This window comes from Triturus cristatus, chromosome 4_2 (assembly GCF_964204655.1).
Source record: "Triturus cristatus chromosome 4_2, aTriCri1.1, whole genome shotgun sequence".
NCBI classification, from domain to species: Eukaryota; Metazoa; Chordata; class Amphibia; order Caudata; family Salamandridae; genus Triturus; species Triturus cristatus.
The window spans coordinates 70227553-70242841 of NC_140586.1; the positions used below are offsets into that span (position 1 = coordinate 70227553).

Here is a 15289-nt window from a genome sequence, read left to right on the forward strand (position 1 = left end):
CCTGAGTGGTGGTCCACTGTTGAAACTGGACTTGTTATCATGAGATTACCTGTTTTTTGGGCAAGTAGGACGGACTGATATACATTAGTGGTTATGTTGATTGTCATTTATTGACTATTTTTGCCATTTGGATATTTCTGAAGTAGTTCCTCGCGGACTCTATCATTATTTTTTACGCGTTTTTTTTCTTTTGTGTATACTTGGCCTTTGATCAGGCCTTTGAAGAATGAATGTTACAGCCTTGGCTTAGACATTCATATTTTCTCTCCTTATCGATCTATTACATTTTCTATCACGTCTTCTTCGTTTTCATCCGTTCGGTATATTAATACGATCAGTCGGTTTGACATTATCTTCAGGCGATTAGCTCACAGGGACTTCATCCCCATAGGCGGCATACTACATTACAAGATGGCGTTGATTCCATAGTTGTAACCGTTCCTTCGTTTTTCACTATACACAGTCCTATTTCTATTATTTCCCATGATGCCTTGAGGACTCTTTTTCTCGTCACGCATGTGTCACTTCATCGAACGTTTTCTGAAACTTGGATGCACCTCAACACACGGCGTTTTCTCGCGGTAAGGTTTCTCTCGACTCTTTTATCAAACAATAATGTCTCGTGACATAGTGATTAGGATTTGATCAATTTAGTGATTTCATTCTTCACAGGGAGTTTTGTTATCATCTATCAATCCGGCCAGAAGTTATTCTCGTTTCTTCGTACTTTTTGAGGTGAGCGTTGTCAGCAACTGTTTGCACTTTAGGCATGTTGCATACATGATTGAGAAGTGACAGATGTTCTCTGTGTTTTGATTTTAGCATTTTTAGTATAATCACTGGCTACGCATTTGGAAACATTACGACATCCTGCTAAATTACAGGAGGTGAGTGACGGAGTATTGGCATTGGCCAGTCGCGGAGGGTATATGAGCAATATAGTTTGTGGGACTCACCACTTTATCCACTCTGTTTAGGTTTCATGTTGAAGCCACATTCCATCCCGTCACATCCTTTGTAAAGGTATTTATGCGGCATGATTTTGTCTCGAAGTTTGTTTTTTCACGTTGGGTGTTTATTGGTTTTCATGAATTACACTCGCATGTTTTTATACAACAAAAGACACAGGATGACTCACTAGACCACTAGTTTTAACATAGTTATTGCACAAGATTGTTTAGGAGGAAACTTGGGCAATTAAACTTATCTATGTGGTTGTCTGTATATATTTTTTGTAAACGCAGAATGTAAAATTATGTTTTTCCTTATAGGTTGGCCCCTGAGGAAGGGACGACACAGTCCCGAAATGCATTGGGCTTTCATAAGAGTCATATGGAACAAATAATCATGCATTTCTTTGTATTGTTTGTATGATACATATATTGTAAATATTGTGAACATCGTTGACATTATTAAGTGCCATGATGGATAAATGTCTAGGATTTCATCATTTTTTGTTACAACAAAAATTGAATATAATAGATTTTAAGAATGAATTAATTCTGAGTATCATTTGATTCGTTAGAACACTGAGTGATTAGTGGGGTTCTGTTGTAACCCAGTGAACTGTGCACAGTGCAAGCAAGCCCTCTTGCTAGTATTTCATTGTATTCATAAGCTGGAACAGGTGGCTATTGAGGAGCTGGATGAACAATTAATGCTTGAGGAGCTCAGGCTGGCACTTCATAAACTTCCACAAGCCAAGACGCCAGGCAGTGATGGGTTCCCGCCTGAGTTTTATCGGGCATTTTCAGCCACGTTGACACAGAGCCTCCTGGCGATTTTTATGGAGGCTTCACACCTAGGCGTTTTACCTCTAACAATGCGTGAGGCCAGATTTTCATGCTTCTTAAACCAGGGGGCAATGCGGCTGACCCTATAGCATACCAACCTCCCACTATGTTAAACACAGATGTAAAAATACTTAGGAAAACACTTGCCGTTTGTTTAACACCACATATACCACGTTTGGTTCTTGAGGACCAGTGCAGTTTCATCTCAGGCAGGAGCACCGGCATGAAACTTAGACATCTGATGCACGTGTTACACGAGACGGAACTTCGCAACGAAGAACTTGCACTTGTGTCCCTGCGGGCCTCAGTAACTTTCTGGAACACAGATAACATTCCTTAGCACACGTCTTATCAGTTATTGAAGTCTTTAGTACATGGTGTGAACTGTGAGTACAAACATAAATAATGGACACTTAGTGGTTCTTCTCTCTTCTATAAAGTTTCGTTTAATAAGTGCAAGTCTTCAAGAGTAGTCCGCTACAGCCAACACGTGTTTCGTCGTAAATGGGTGGTAGTTGATGACTTTTTCAAGGCTAGTTAATGCGAAGAAAGTATTTATTGATGTGGTGATCATTCCAAACCACATAGGGTTTCTGGGGGGGTGGCGTCAATGTAAAAGGATATAATAGTCTTGGTGTTAAAATCTTCTCAGATCTTGTCGTGTGGTATAATATATTCCCCGACGCCACCGACAGCGTACTCTGCATCCAGACCGGTCGGTGGTGTCGGTGGAGCCATTTATTTTAAAGACGTTTACCTCTACAATTGCCTTACTCAATTTAGTCAATAAGATTGCTTTCGAAGCTTGGTAGTCGCAGATCTGAAACAGATGGCCCGAATTAGCAAGTGGGGGGTTTGAGTGGAGCGGGGCCGGCAATGCCACGGTGGAGAACGGGGGCGCAGCTTCGAGGCTTAGTCCATGTACAGCGTTTACCTTGCGGGAGCGAGCAGCGGCGCCATCTGTTTCCAAAGCTCGGGCGCGATAATTGCAAACAGATGGCGCCGCTCCCGCAAGGTGTATGCCGTATATGCACGAGCGCTCATTGGAAACAGTGCAGTACATGCACGAGTTTTCCAAAAAGTGCAGACCGATTCCAAGAGGTCACTCCTAAGCAGCGCTTGCATGCATATTAGGCGAGACCTAAAAATGGTGCTGCTTCCGTGATGTCTGTATGTACTGCAGAACTCACTCTGTCCCATACCACACGATATTCAAGCAACTTAATTCCCTCTTAAATGCACTCCTTAGAGTGGGTCGTCATAGTAGAGAGGCTTTGATGACTTTGACGTTGTTAAGATGGGGTATTGGAGGTCCCAGGTCTAGATTTATATTACTATGCTGCGCACCTTTAACATGCAGCCAGATGGCTTGACATGGGAAAAAATTGGAGACAAAAAGCTTCTGTCTGATCTTCCAGATATAGTACGGCAAACTGCATTTATCTGGCAGCGTTTTGAACAGACTGTCCAAAAAAAAGCTCCATTCCACAAGGAACTTGACATATGGATACTGAAACCTATCAGGAAATTATTCGATAACACGTCCTTTCAGGCATGGCAGGAGGGTAAATGTGCGCTTCTGGGAGAATTTGTACCCTGGAGAAACATTTATTACTTTACCAAGACTTTACACTCGGCCCTGGACACTTTTTGCAACATACCAGCCTGGCTAACATAGCCAGGATCACCTAGCTCTCATATCCCATGGCTTCCATACCCACACAAACACTTGACAGGACGTCATTTGTTATCTTTTCTTATACAAAGGCATGTGGGCGGAGACTGCTGGGGCTCTTCCCCGAGCACACCTGGCATGGGATCTGGACCTCGATACACCTCTGTCTGACAGGGACTGGAAACGGGTTAACGAACTAACAAACACTGTTTGCAGTAATGCCCGTTTCCAATTGGTACACTATAACTTCCTCAATAGGACTTACCTCACACATAGGGTTGTACATTGTTTATCCCTGACATGTCCCAATAGTTGTAACCGATGTGGTACGGAAAATTCCATCATTTTGCATTTAGCTTGGCATTGCTCCTTGCTGCAGGCATTTTGGCACGGGGTCGTAGCTGATATTGTCAGGACTACCCATTTGCATATAGTCCCTTCCCCTCAGGGTTGTCCGTTAGGTAATGTCAAATTACCATGGGGAAGAAAACTACTGAATACATTTTTACATTTGGTATTAATATTGGCCAGATGAAGGGTCGCCATTACATGGATGGGTCACTGAGCGCCTAAGATAGAACACTGGCATAGGGACATAATGGAGTGGTCACTAGCAGAAGAAATTCATATGAAGTTACACAGACATGATAATAAATTCCTAGAGGATTTGGCATACTGGAGAAAGCTTTGTAATGTCCTCCTGAATCTGACTTCGGACGAATCCTCTTCGGTAAGCGAGGAGGATGATGACAGTAGGGGAAGTGGATGGATGGGAGGTCCACGATAGAACAAGCTTAAGGAGAAGGGGGGGACTGATTTAACAGGATGAGACCTGATGTTCCACTGAGGGCCCTGTTGTGATTGTTGTTTTCCATAATATCATATGTAAAACTGTCGTTGGTATATGTGAATGTCTCTCCCACTGTATATACCACAACTTGCTGCCTGGTTTCTTTCTTTTAGTATTGTATTGAAAAAAATAAAGGTTTTAAAAATAAAGAGATATATATATATATGTTTCTTAGAACTCGTCCACACGTAGTGACACAACATGCTGCAACATTTCAATACAAGCTCTGATTGTCCCTCTCACATCCAACATCATGAACACACTCATTCACCCTTAAAACACTCTGAACAATAGGTGTCATAGAAACCTTCTCCTGTATTACATCATTCATCCATAACGATGTCATGAACACAACTATGCATTAAATCATTTGATCCTTGCAACTTATCAGTAAAAATCTTCTGTACATCATCAACCAAAACAAGATGACGCTTAGACAACCACTTTCCATATTTGAAACTTACCAGAACTGTGAGCTACATATGTAACTCTAAATGGAACCACAAACTTAAAATGTATCTTAGATAAACTGTGCAGCACATCTTTCAACATAACTCAGCAACCTATTTTCGACTCTTTCGACCACAGTCTGCATTTGAAATCAAAATAATTCTTCATTTTTATTTTGCTTGTCAGTCTTCTTAGCAAGCATTTCATCTAAAAACACCTTCTTATATTCACTACACCTTTTTTTCTACCAACCAACCAGGAACCAGCTCAGTTTTAGCTTTACTGCCCCTTAATAAGGAAAAAGGAGACAATACTGTGTGGCGTATTATGATACACTCAAATCTTGTTCCTCAAAAACTCCAAAACATCAACACCACATGTCAGAGCACTTTGAATCCTTTCTTTCAAAATGTAATTACTGCGCTCCACAGCTCCATTACTTCATAGACTATATAAAGCAACAGTAAAATGTTTGATACTCCTGAGTTTATGAAACTTTTCCATTTTGCCTGAAACCAGTTGCCCAGCCTTACCGATTACAAGTTTGAAAGGGTTTCCTTCAATCGCAGACAACTTAGTTAAACATTTTAAAGCAACTTGCGTACTCATATCCTCCACAAATTCATAATAAATCCACTTAGGATATTAATCAGTAAGTACAATCATAAAATGCATTTGTTGAGGAAGCTGCCCTAAATGTCTTACAAAATCCAAAGCTAACTTATCCCAAGCATGCTCCGGAAAAGGAACAGGTTGCAAGGGAGTTCTCTCATTTGCCAATGCTTGTTAGATAACAAACACACTTCACACATATTGACCGTTGCATCCACTAATTGATCTATAGCAGTCCACCAAAGAGGTCTTCTTAGAACTTTCTTTGTAATTGTAGCTCCTAGATGACCAGAAAGTGCCTAATTTACAACACTCAGCCGCAACCTAACCGAAAGAACAAACGTATCACGACTCAACAAAACAGAATTTTCTACTGATAACTCTGCAGACGCATGATACAAATTCAATAGGTCACCACTGAGACTCTTAACTGTTGTCCATCCAGAACACAATTATTGCATCAGTTAACTAATGGAAACATCCTTACCATATTCCTGTTGCCCTTCTTCCTCCGAAATACAACCTTGGCAATATTTGATCACATCAGCCATAGCAGCTGTATATTCTTCGTCCAACAGGCATTACTTATCAACATCACCTCTCAAAGATAACCTAGATAAACAGTCAGCTCGTACATTGGTCCCACCAGAAATAAATTGCACATGAAAATAAAATTCTTGCAATTTGGACAAAATGTGTATTAGCCTAGCAGAAGCAGTTCCTGTACCCTTACTGCCAAATAAATACAGTAAAAGTTTATGGTCTGTGCGCAAAATAAACTTTGTTCCACATCCATAAGTCTTAGATTTTTCAATGGCCCACACACAAGCAAGAGCTTCTCTCTCTATTGTACTGTATCTTCATTCAACATCACAAAAGCCCTTGGTGCAAATGCTATATATAGTGTTCTCATATTTATCCACTCTCTGACACCGATCTGCTCCAATCCCAACACCACTGGGGTCCACAGTAATAGTAAATTGGTGTCCAGCTACAAACGTTTTTAAAACAGGAATCTTCTACAAAATCATGATATTATTCTCAAAATCATATTGTTCTTTATCAGTCAAAACAAATGGTTCTTTCTCAACACTATTTTTAAAGGTTCCATTGCATATCCCTAAACAAATCTAGAGGAATAATCGCTAAGCCCAATAACTGACTTGAGCTGATTCTTATCCTTCAGATGTGGGGCTTCTTTCAATGCTATAAGTAAGTCATCTTTGGGTTTTATGCCATCAGCAGTAATTCTATAACCCAGATAATCAACAGGTGCAGTGAGAAAATTACACTTCTCCCTAGCCATAGTGATGCCACGCTCTAACAAAATACTCAACACTTTATTCAATTTACAATAATGCTCACACACATCCTTAGCAAAAATCAGAATATCATTCTGGAATGCATGCTTGCACTCCAGGAATACCTTCAAAAAGATGAAACATCAATTTTTGGAAGACACTAGCCACCGAGACAAGACCAAAAGGTTGCCTCACATACTTAAAAGCTCCAAATGGTGTAATAAATGTAGTTAACAATTGCATTTGTTTTCAAGTGACACCTGATGATACACAGCTTTTAAATAGATGGTGCTAAACACTTCTGCCCCTTCAGGCAGTGTCAACAATTCTTGCACTTTAGGTAATGGGTGGCACTCTACCAAAATGATCTTATTTAAAGATTGTAGATCCACACACAACTGATCTGACCATCTTTCTTTTTGGCAATCACAAAAGCACTGACCCACTTAGATGCATTCACAGGTTTAATAATCTTGTTTTTGCACAACTCAACAAAGATGTCGTTTCAAGTCCTCTCTAATACTAAAAGGAACATCATGAACTTTATGTTTCTAATGTCATAATTTTTTTCGGAGATGAGCATAATGGGGGTATCAGTACCAGGCCTTAAAATGATCCCTAATCTGCATTGATCGACGCAGCCCATGATATCTCTACCTTCAACTGCTACATACATTTTTGTAGCAATTTCCCTGCTTTTAAACTTAATAACCTCTAGAAAATACCCCAGTGTTTCAGATTCCTTATTTCCATATGCAACAGCTCACTCTAATATCTGATGTACATACACTCTTATTGCCACATAGCCGTCTGAACTTTCCCACATCCAACATTGTTACTGGTGAGCCTGAATCTGCCATGATACCCAACTCAATATGCCCAATCTAAACCTTACAAAATGGATCTTTTTTCTTTGCCATCTCTTCCACATCATACTCAACTTGTACAGATAAAATGACACTTGACATGTTTTCTCTCACTTCATGAACTTCCTGATTGCGAGCACTATTACATTTAAAATTACTAGTACTCTTACATACTCACATGAAATGACCTAACTTCTTACAGTTATTGCATTTTTTACCAATTGCTGCACATTTCAAATTGTTGACAATATGAAGTTCTTGAATCGCACCTGTAGCAACTAGTGTTTCTAGGCATATGTTTACCATAATCGTCCACTTGTCGTGCACTTTGTCTTGAGTTTTGTTAAAAGCATTAATCCCTACATGTTTTCCTTCATCAACATTGTTGATTAAGACACATACAGATTCTCCCAAGCATTTAATTATCTTAGCAATTTTGATAGTTTCAATAAGCATGGGATTTGTGCAACACAATAAGGGCTCCTTAACTTTTCTTGAAGCACAATTCAAGACAATTTGATCCCTGATGTATTGGTCCACCCATTTTTCCAAATTACACATGCTTGATAGAATCCTCAAAGAAGCAACATACTGATCAATAGTTTCACTACTGGATTGATCCCGTGAATAAAAGTCAAATCTTTCCACAACCACACTCAATTCATCAGAAAACTGAAAAGAAAGCCTTTTTAGTGCTTTACTGTATACATTCCACAATCTTCTTCTGATTCATCCGGTTTAGTTTCGGGTAAATGATTGAAATTTTTTTTTACTTCAGCTCCTAGTGGCGGCTGCTACCTATTAGCAGCAGTGCGGCGGGAGTGGGGGTAATAGGTTAAAAAAATCACTTACCTCCCAGCTGGCCACTACCTCCCTTACGTCCTCTTCCTGGCTTCTTGGGGGAGACAGGAAGCAGGAAGCACCAGGGCTCCCAGGCTCCCTGCAGCCAATCCCAATGCTGCAACGCAGCGTTGTGATTGGTCTAAGCGCTGTGTCGGGCTGGAAGAATGGGCATGTTGTCCATGCGGGCTGCAATGCAGCCTGCATGGAGAACACAGTATGTGCGCATGACTGTTTTGGGCAGCCCGAGAGGGACGGACAAGCACTCATGCTCATATAGGGAGTGCAAACCACCCCTCCCTCTGCTCTGAGAGCAGCCCCATCCCACAAAGATGCCGCAGCGGTCTAAACAACAATGATAATAACCTCAGGTTATTATTTCATTTTATTTTTCCTTTTTTTGCACTGCAAAAAGTGGCGGGGTGACTTTCCTCCGCCTTAGCGGAGGAGCCGCCTTTGGCTCCTAGGCAACTAAACAAAAGTGCTAGTTTTATGGGGTGGTGAATAGTTAACTCCATAATTTGCTAAGAGGTAATTCTGAAACACTTGAATCCAAAACTTCCATTGCTGTGGAGGTCTACCTGGGCTCTGTAAAAACCCAGAAGGTTGTTGCACATGACCTCTGCTAGCCATATTTTGAGAATTATTCAAAGCTCAGTTTTCCCCTTCATCCAGTGTACTAACGTAAAATTGCGGGCTTGTGACCAGTCAATTCTGGTAGGAAAACTGAACTAGAATGAATCTTACGGTCACAGGAAACTGAAGGATGGATCTAAAATAAACAAATGTGGTGGCTTTGTAATTTGCACACGAAACGTGTCATGACTGTGCATCAAAAAACCACTGAGACGGTTCCCTTCTTCTAACCATGTAGAACTATGGTGCACACTCCAAAATTACCGCCACTGTGAAATGATCACGCAATCATGTCATCCACCCCTAACCGTTCAGCGTTCAATGCAGATGACCAAGGTAAAATTGATGCTGAATTGACGTCAATGTGTAATGGACGCCTTGTTCCACACCCCAATTTAAAATGCCCGCTGAGTCGACCTCACTGTATGTTCCACCCCACAAAATCTCGGCAAAAATATCTGGATACCACACAGGGGGGCTGAATCACTGACACTATACCGATGCGAAGAATCACTGAAGCGTCACAGCACGAGAATAACCAGACAACAGCACCATGAGGAATGGTTTACAGCTTCCAAAAAGGTGAAGCTAGTGCTGCCTCTCCAACTACACCAGTAAGTTTCTCCTTGTCGCCATTATATTGAGACATATTCATAAATAAGGAGAAAGACATCAGTAGAGTGTAACTTCTAATGTATTCCATTTACACAGGAGCTTGCTCCCTTCTGTCAAACCCTCAGATCTCAGTATCCAACTGCCTAGGTCAGCCATTTGGAATCTTGAGATTCTAATGATATACAACCATATGACAAGAGCTCGAGCCCAATTAATAACATAACATAAACACTTACAACTTCCCAAAGAAACCTAAAACCCCAGATACAAAAGTGACTAAGTGCTGCTGATTCAGTTGTTTCTTCTAGAGCCACCACATTTCTTGGTTTTGCCCATTAAATTATGTAATATCCTGGGCATCCTGCTCAAGAGCTGCATGAAAGGTTTGTAAGCTCCTGGGTATGATCCCCCACAGTACTGGTAGGTGTGTATTGGAGAGTCTGCAGAAAGAGTGCATATAATGTCACGATGAGCTCTGATTGCACACTCCAGTGACTCTGAAGAAATGGTGATATCTCCTACACAGGTGCTATACAAACTCCCAGATACCTTTGAAAGGGTCTTTAAGAATTGCTAGAACCCATAGGATATGAGCACTTCCTGATCAACGCCTCCACACAGAGGGTCAGGTAAAAATGTTCTTTAGCCCCTAGAGTTTACATCCCTTCAAACAGCCAGGGCACACTAAGCGTTCTTCTTGGGTGAGCAGTTTAACTGCTAGCAACTGGGTATGATATCCCACTGTACCCCCTCATGTGCATAGGAAAGACTGCTAGAAAGTGTTAAGATCCCTTGGAGACGATGAGCCAACATACTGTCTTCCTGGCTCCCTTGAGAAGGTCTATGTATTCTTCAAGCGTTCTACACTCCTTTCTGTAATTCAGGAAGGTGCTCCTAATAGCTTTTTTTTCCAATGAGGAACCACCACCAGCAGGGTTGGTCATAATGGGTAAATTAAACAGCAATTTATTGAGTCCATTTATATAGGACAACCAGGTATTTTCATACATGTGGTCTACAGCTAAACAGTTGGATATAATTAACTTTGTAAAATTTGTTTCTATTTTTGACTATATAGAGTGCCAAAATAAAAGGGGTTTTAAAGGTCGTGTGTCCTCTAAGCCTTTCCTGAAATGAAAAAGTATCCATCAGCGACTACACCTTGTCCTTGCAATGGCGTTTCAGCTCAAAGCACACACAACTTTGTGCAATTTGTGGTTTTTATCAGAGTTTAAGAAAATATTATCTAAACCCATGGTGGAGCAGGTAAAGCAAAATTTTGTATACCTTCTCTATTTGCATGACAAAATACTAATTACGTAACTATTCTAAATGTTAACTTGTATTAACTGTTTGGAGTGTTATTATTAATCAATATATACACCTTAATAAACACAAATTACACGTGGGACTAAAATGCTAATTGCATGGCTAATAATTCTAATGATTAACTGTGGTACGCATATTAACTGTAGGATGTGTTGTATTAAAAATTGCATGATTTATGTTGCTTTGTAATGGTTTCTGCTCCTGGTATTGCGAAATGGTGAGTATTATTGCTTTAAATGTTGCTATAAGCTAGGAAAATACTAATATATATTGGATTAGTGTGGGTTTAAACATTCAAATCTTTATTTCCGTATATTAATTATTTTTATGTTTGTTTTGCTTAAGTTGGCATTCGGGCCTACTAGGCCGCAATATTCAAAATGGAGTTCGGAAGTGGCCACCGTCGTGTGAGCGCGATGTCTACTGCACAGGTTTGGATGGCTCTGAAGATCTCCAGGCGACCTCTAAACAAGACTACGTGTTCCTTGTCAAGGATAAGAACGTGGAGGATTGCCAGGACTCAGCTAGTGTGAATGACTGAAAATACAATGGCGACCTGTATCCAGAGGTCTACATGTTGTTACTTCTGAACTTTTCGCATGAGAACTGTACAAACTAAAAGATGACATATTCAACTCCCTGAGAACCAAGAAAACCTGGGAACAGAGTTCACGTATTTCAAATTTTAGGGGCTTAGCCAATCAGAACTCTTCTACTCCTAGAAAATGTTGCATACTATCCTAGAATTTTTTATATAAGGGGAACTTTAGAAGAGGGTGGGTGTAAGTGCGTTCCAAATTTCCGTAGGTGACTGATGGTGAGGAGGGTCGATTTGCTAGCACGATTGCCTGGTCCTTTGGATACCTTTGGGAGGGACTGTGTCGTGCCGAGCAAAATAACTTTTCCTGGACTTATTTGGGTCTTAGCCTGCATTTGATTAGACGATTTCACCAGGAGGGATTTTGATTTATGCAGAGCTGACAGGTTTCGGGAAATGGTCACCGGTATCAAAATTTAGGTAAATATAATTATTATGTAAATTTGTGCCAAAATATTCATTGAAAACTCTAATTTGATTAAAATGCTGACTATGCCAATGAAAGTGAATTAATTAGATAAACTAAACATTGATTAACAGAGAAATGAGTTTGTGATTCCTTTAATAAGGTATTGATTAATCAAAGGTTCCGAAGCTTTAATGTGTTTTAGCTGGTTCTAAATCACCATCAACCAGTCCAACTAATTGGTCCACTGACCAAGTGGTGGAGTGCCTTGATGTTAAATTTAGGATTCTATAGGTACTAATGTATATAATGTAAAGAATGTTCCTCTTATAGGTAATAAGGTACTCCCACATGTCCAGCGCTTCTTTCCTCCTATGTGCAGATTCGGAGTGAGACGTATTAGTGTTGGTGTTATGGGCGCCACCAATGAATGCGTGTATGAACGAGTTAGTGCAACGACGGGTCTGTGATGCAGTGAGGATATGTAAATTTGCCCTTTTCCGCTGGAGCACCCACTTCTCCTTGAAAGTAATATCAGGGATTACAGAGTGGCTTTGAAATCCCTATTTGCACTAATGAACACTTTGGTCTGTATTAGAATTGCACTTTATATTTGGGCTGCCATACATCTCAGGAAAACTATAGCATTGTAATGTATTTTATGTGAGGGTTCAAGCTGGTTTTTATCTTGATTTTAACATACTGCTGTGTATTTATGAATTTTTATGATGATGCTTTGTTTGTCTACTTTTATGTGCTTTTGTCTCTGAGCCGAAAAAGCTTTTAGATCTAATTGAGAAGGTATACGAGTACGTTTACTTGTGATCCGTCCCAGGCTTAAATGCCACCCTGAACCCTAAGTGTAAACGTGTCTATAAGAAGAGCTACACGCACCAGAGTTCGGTCTGAGGGGAGTGAAGGGTATATGGTACGGGCACTTACCAAGCAGCTGTATTTTCCTCTGGAGCTCAGATATCTGTTCGTGGAGGGGAGGCTTTACGGTCTCGAGGCTCACAGTCACGGGCATTTTCCCAACTGAAAGACTCACGCCGCTTGGAGGATTCTATCGGCAGTCACAATCTCCAGTCTTCGAGGATGTACCCACTTTCCCTACGTCTCTGCTCTCTTGCACCGTTTACCGCCCGAAGTCTGTTTCTGCGCCTGCTGTCTGCACAGCCTCCCTCTAATATGTTGGGGTCTAATTCCGTGGTCTGAACAGACACTCTCTTCGAACAGGTCGGTCTCATGAGATGGCAGTGTCTCTCTATCTGTAGAGAACTCTCATTTGCAGACTCTCTGGAGCCCTCTCCTACTGTTTACTATCTTCGTTTTCCTCCTCCTGTTGCTGCCCTTCGCTCCGTTACTTGGTAACAGCGTCCCTTCCAGGTAATGGTCACCCCTGGTAACAAGTCTTTCCGTATACATTGATTTCCATTGGTTGTTCTGGTAGTGTTGCATGCTGGGACAACAAAGAACCATTGGCGGCCAATTACGAAATGACACCTCCTTAGACGTGGGCTACGCCCAAAGCTCCTGAACAAGCCTTCTCAGCCATATCCAATATGGAGGCTAGTGGGGGGACCACCACGCATGTGCATAACGTAAAATAGCGAAAAGAGAAGTAACCACAGCGTTTATACAAGAACATTCTAGAAAGTTTTTAACTGTTGGGGTTGAGAGTACTGCACACGATCTTCAAGGTCCATGTTTTAAAAGCATAATTTTTGTACAAGATGGACGCCCATTTTTAGGTCTTGGCTCGAAGGCTGCGCTTGCGCAGTCTCGATCCGAGATTTAATGACTTGGAGAAGAGGGGCTTGAACCCGCCCCTCTTCTCCCCTGTTCTCCATTCGCTGGCCTCTTCAATGCTGGCCAGCCATTGGAGAAGAGGTCCCGTCACTCCGATCAGGCCCGTTCTTTTCGGATCTGGGGGGTGTTTTTTGCAGAAAGTCTAATTATCTCCTCCAGCCAATGGCAGGAGGAGATAACAGCAAAACACGCCCCAGAATCCGAAAAGGACGCTGCGTTTCTCCGAGGCATTTCTGCTCTGCCTCGGAGAAAGGCGGTGGTGTGCTTGCCTTTTGCTCTGCCTTGTTAACATAGCTCATTGATTCGGAGATCCGTACCTTCTGGCCGCTGTCCTCTGCCCTCTGTTACCCGCTGGGATGCACCGGCACCTCATCCCGGCTACATCTTCTCGCATCCCAGGCCTCCAGGTCCTCGGATGGTGCATGCCTCGCGCCGGCGTTATTTATAGAAGCGCGCGCCTAGACCGGCGTCTCTGCAGCAGGGATAAGGTATCACCGCTAAAATACCCAACCGAACCGGGCGCTACAGGCTGTGCTTCCCCCGGTGCAGCCCCGCAGTGCTGTGCCCGAGCTCCGGTGTCTTCCAGTTACTGTCACAGACTGATCAGCCCTCGGCTTGTTATCCATTCATATTGTCATCAGCCCCTCATGGAGTCCTCCTCTCTCTCTCAATCCTAAAGAGTGAGCCCCCCCAACAGCCCATACACACTTTAATAAAAGTTGTTAACCTTTAAAGAAGGCTGGCACTCACCCATTGCCCGGCTTCTATGTCTGTATTTCACCCATCATTTTCTCCTTCACTCTTCAGGGTTTCCCTCCACTGGCTGTCTTCCTTCTCCGTTTCTGTTTTCACCACTCTGCCATCCATTTCCTCTCCTCCCTGACACTTTCATGCTCCATCACGCTATAGTTTTCTCATCTTTCTACCTCCGTTTTCCTTTTTGCATCTCCCTTTCCACCCTATTTTCTTCCATTTAACATTATCGCTCCTCTCTCCTGTTTTTCTGTCACTGTATATAACCTCCGCACTTTCACCCTCACGCCTTTTCCGTTCTCTGTGTCCCCCCTGCCGTGAGAGGTGTTTTTACAGATTCCTGCGCATTCCTGCCTTTTAATGGGCCGCGGGGAACACGGAATAGTCGACCGTGTACAGAATGGGTTAAATATGTGCAGGGAGATCCAAGAGTCAGGGCTGCCTGTAGCGAGGGTGAAACAGGCCCCGAGGGCACCAGTGCTGGACAGGGCCGGACTGGGAACCCAAACCGGCCCTGGCAAAGTTCTCGGCCAGCCCCGGAGGGAGGGGGGGGGGGATGATTGGGGTGCGGCCGAACTCTGTAGTATCGCTGCCAAGAGGCCCCGTCTCTTGAGAGGCACTTTCACTCTGTCTTTGCTACAGCCAGCAGCACTTTGCATGCTGCAGTGCTCATAACTTTTTTCTTAAAAAAAACAAATAAAAAAAAAAAAAACACGCGCACACACATTTCCCACAATGCAATGTTCAGTTGGCTAA

General features: G+C 42.1%; 1 protein-coding gene across 2 annotated transcripts in view; it reads right to left on the reverse strand.

The window, feature by feature from the left end:
• ODAD3 (outer dynein arm docking complex subunit 3) overlaps positions 1 to 13349 on the reverse strand; it is a 253592-nt gene extending 240243 nt beyond the window's left edge. For both annotated transcript variants that reach the window (XM_085600554.1, XM_085600553.1), the window contains exon 1: positions 12914 to 13349. In XM_085600554.1, coding sequence (XP_085456680.1) covers positions 12914 to 12998 — 85 coding nt within the window. In that variant the 5' untranslated portion in view covers positions 12999 to 13349. The remainder of the gene's footprint in view (positions 1 to 12913) is intronic.
• Positions 13350 to 15289: the final 1940 nt, after the last annotated feature.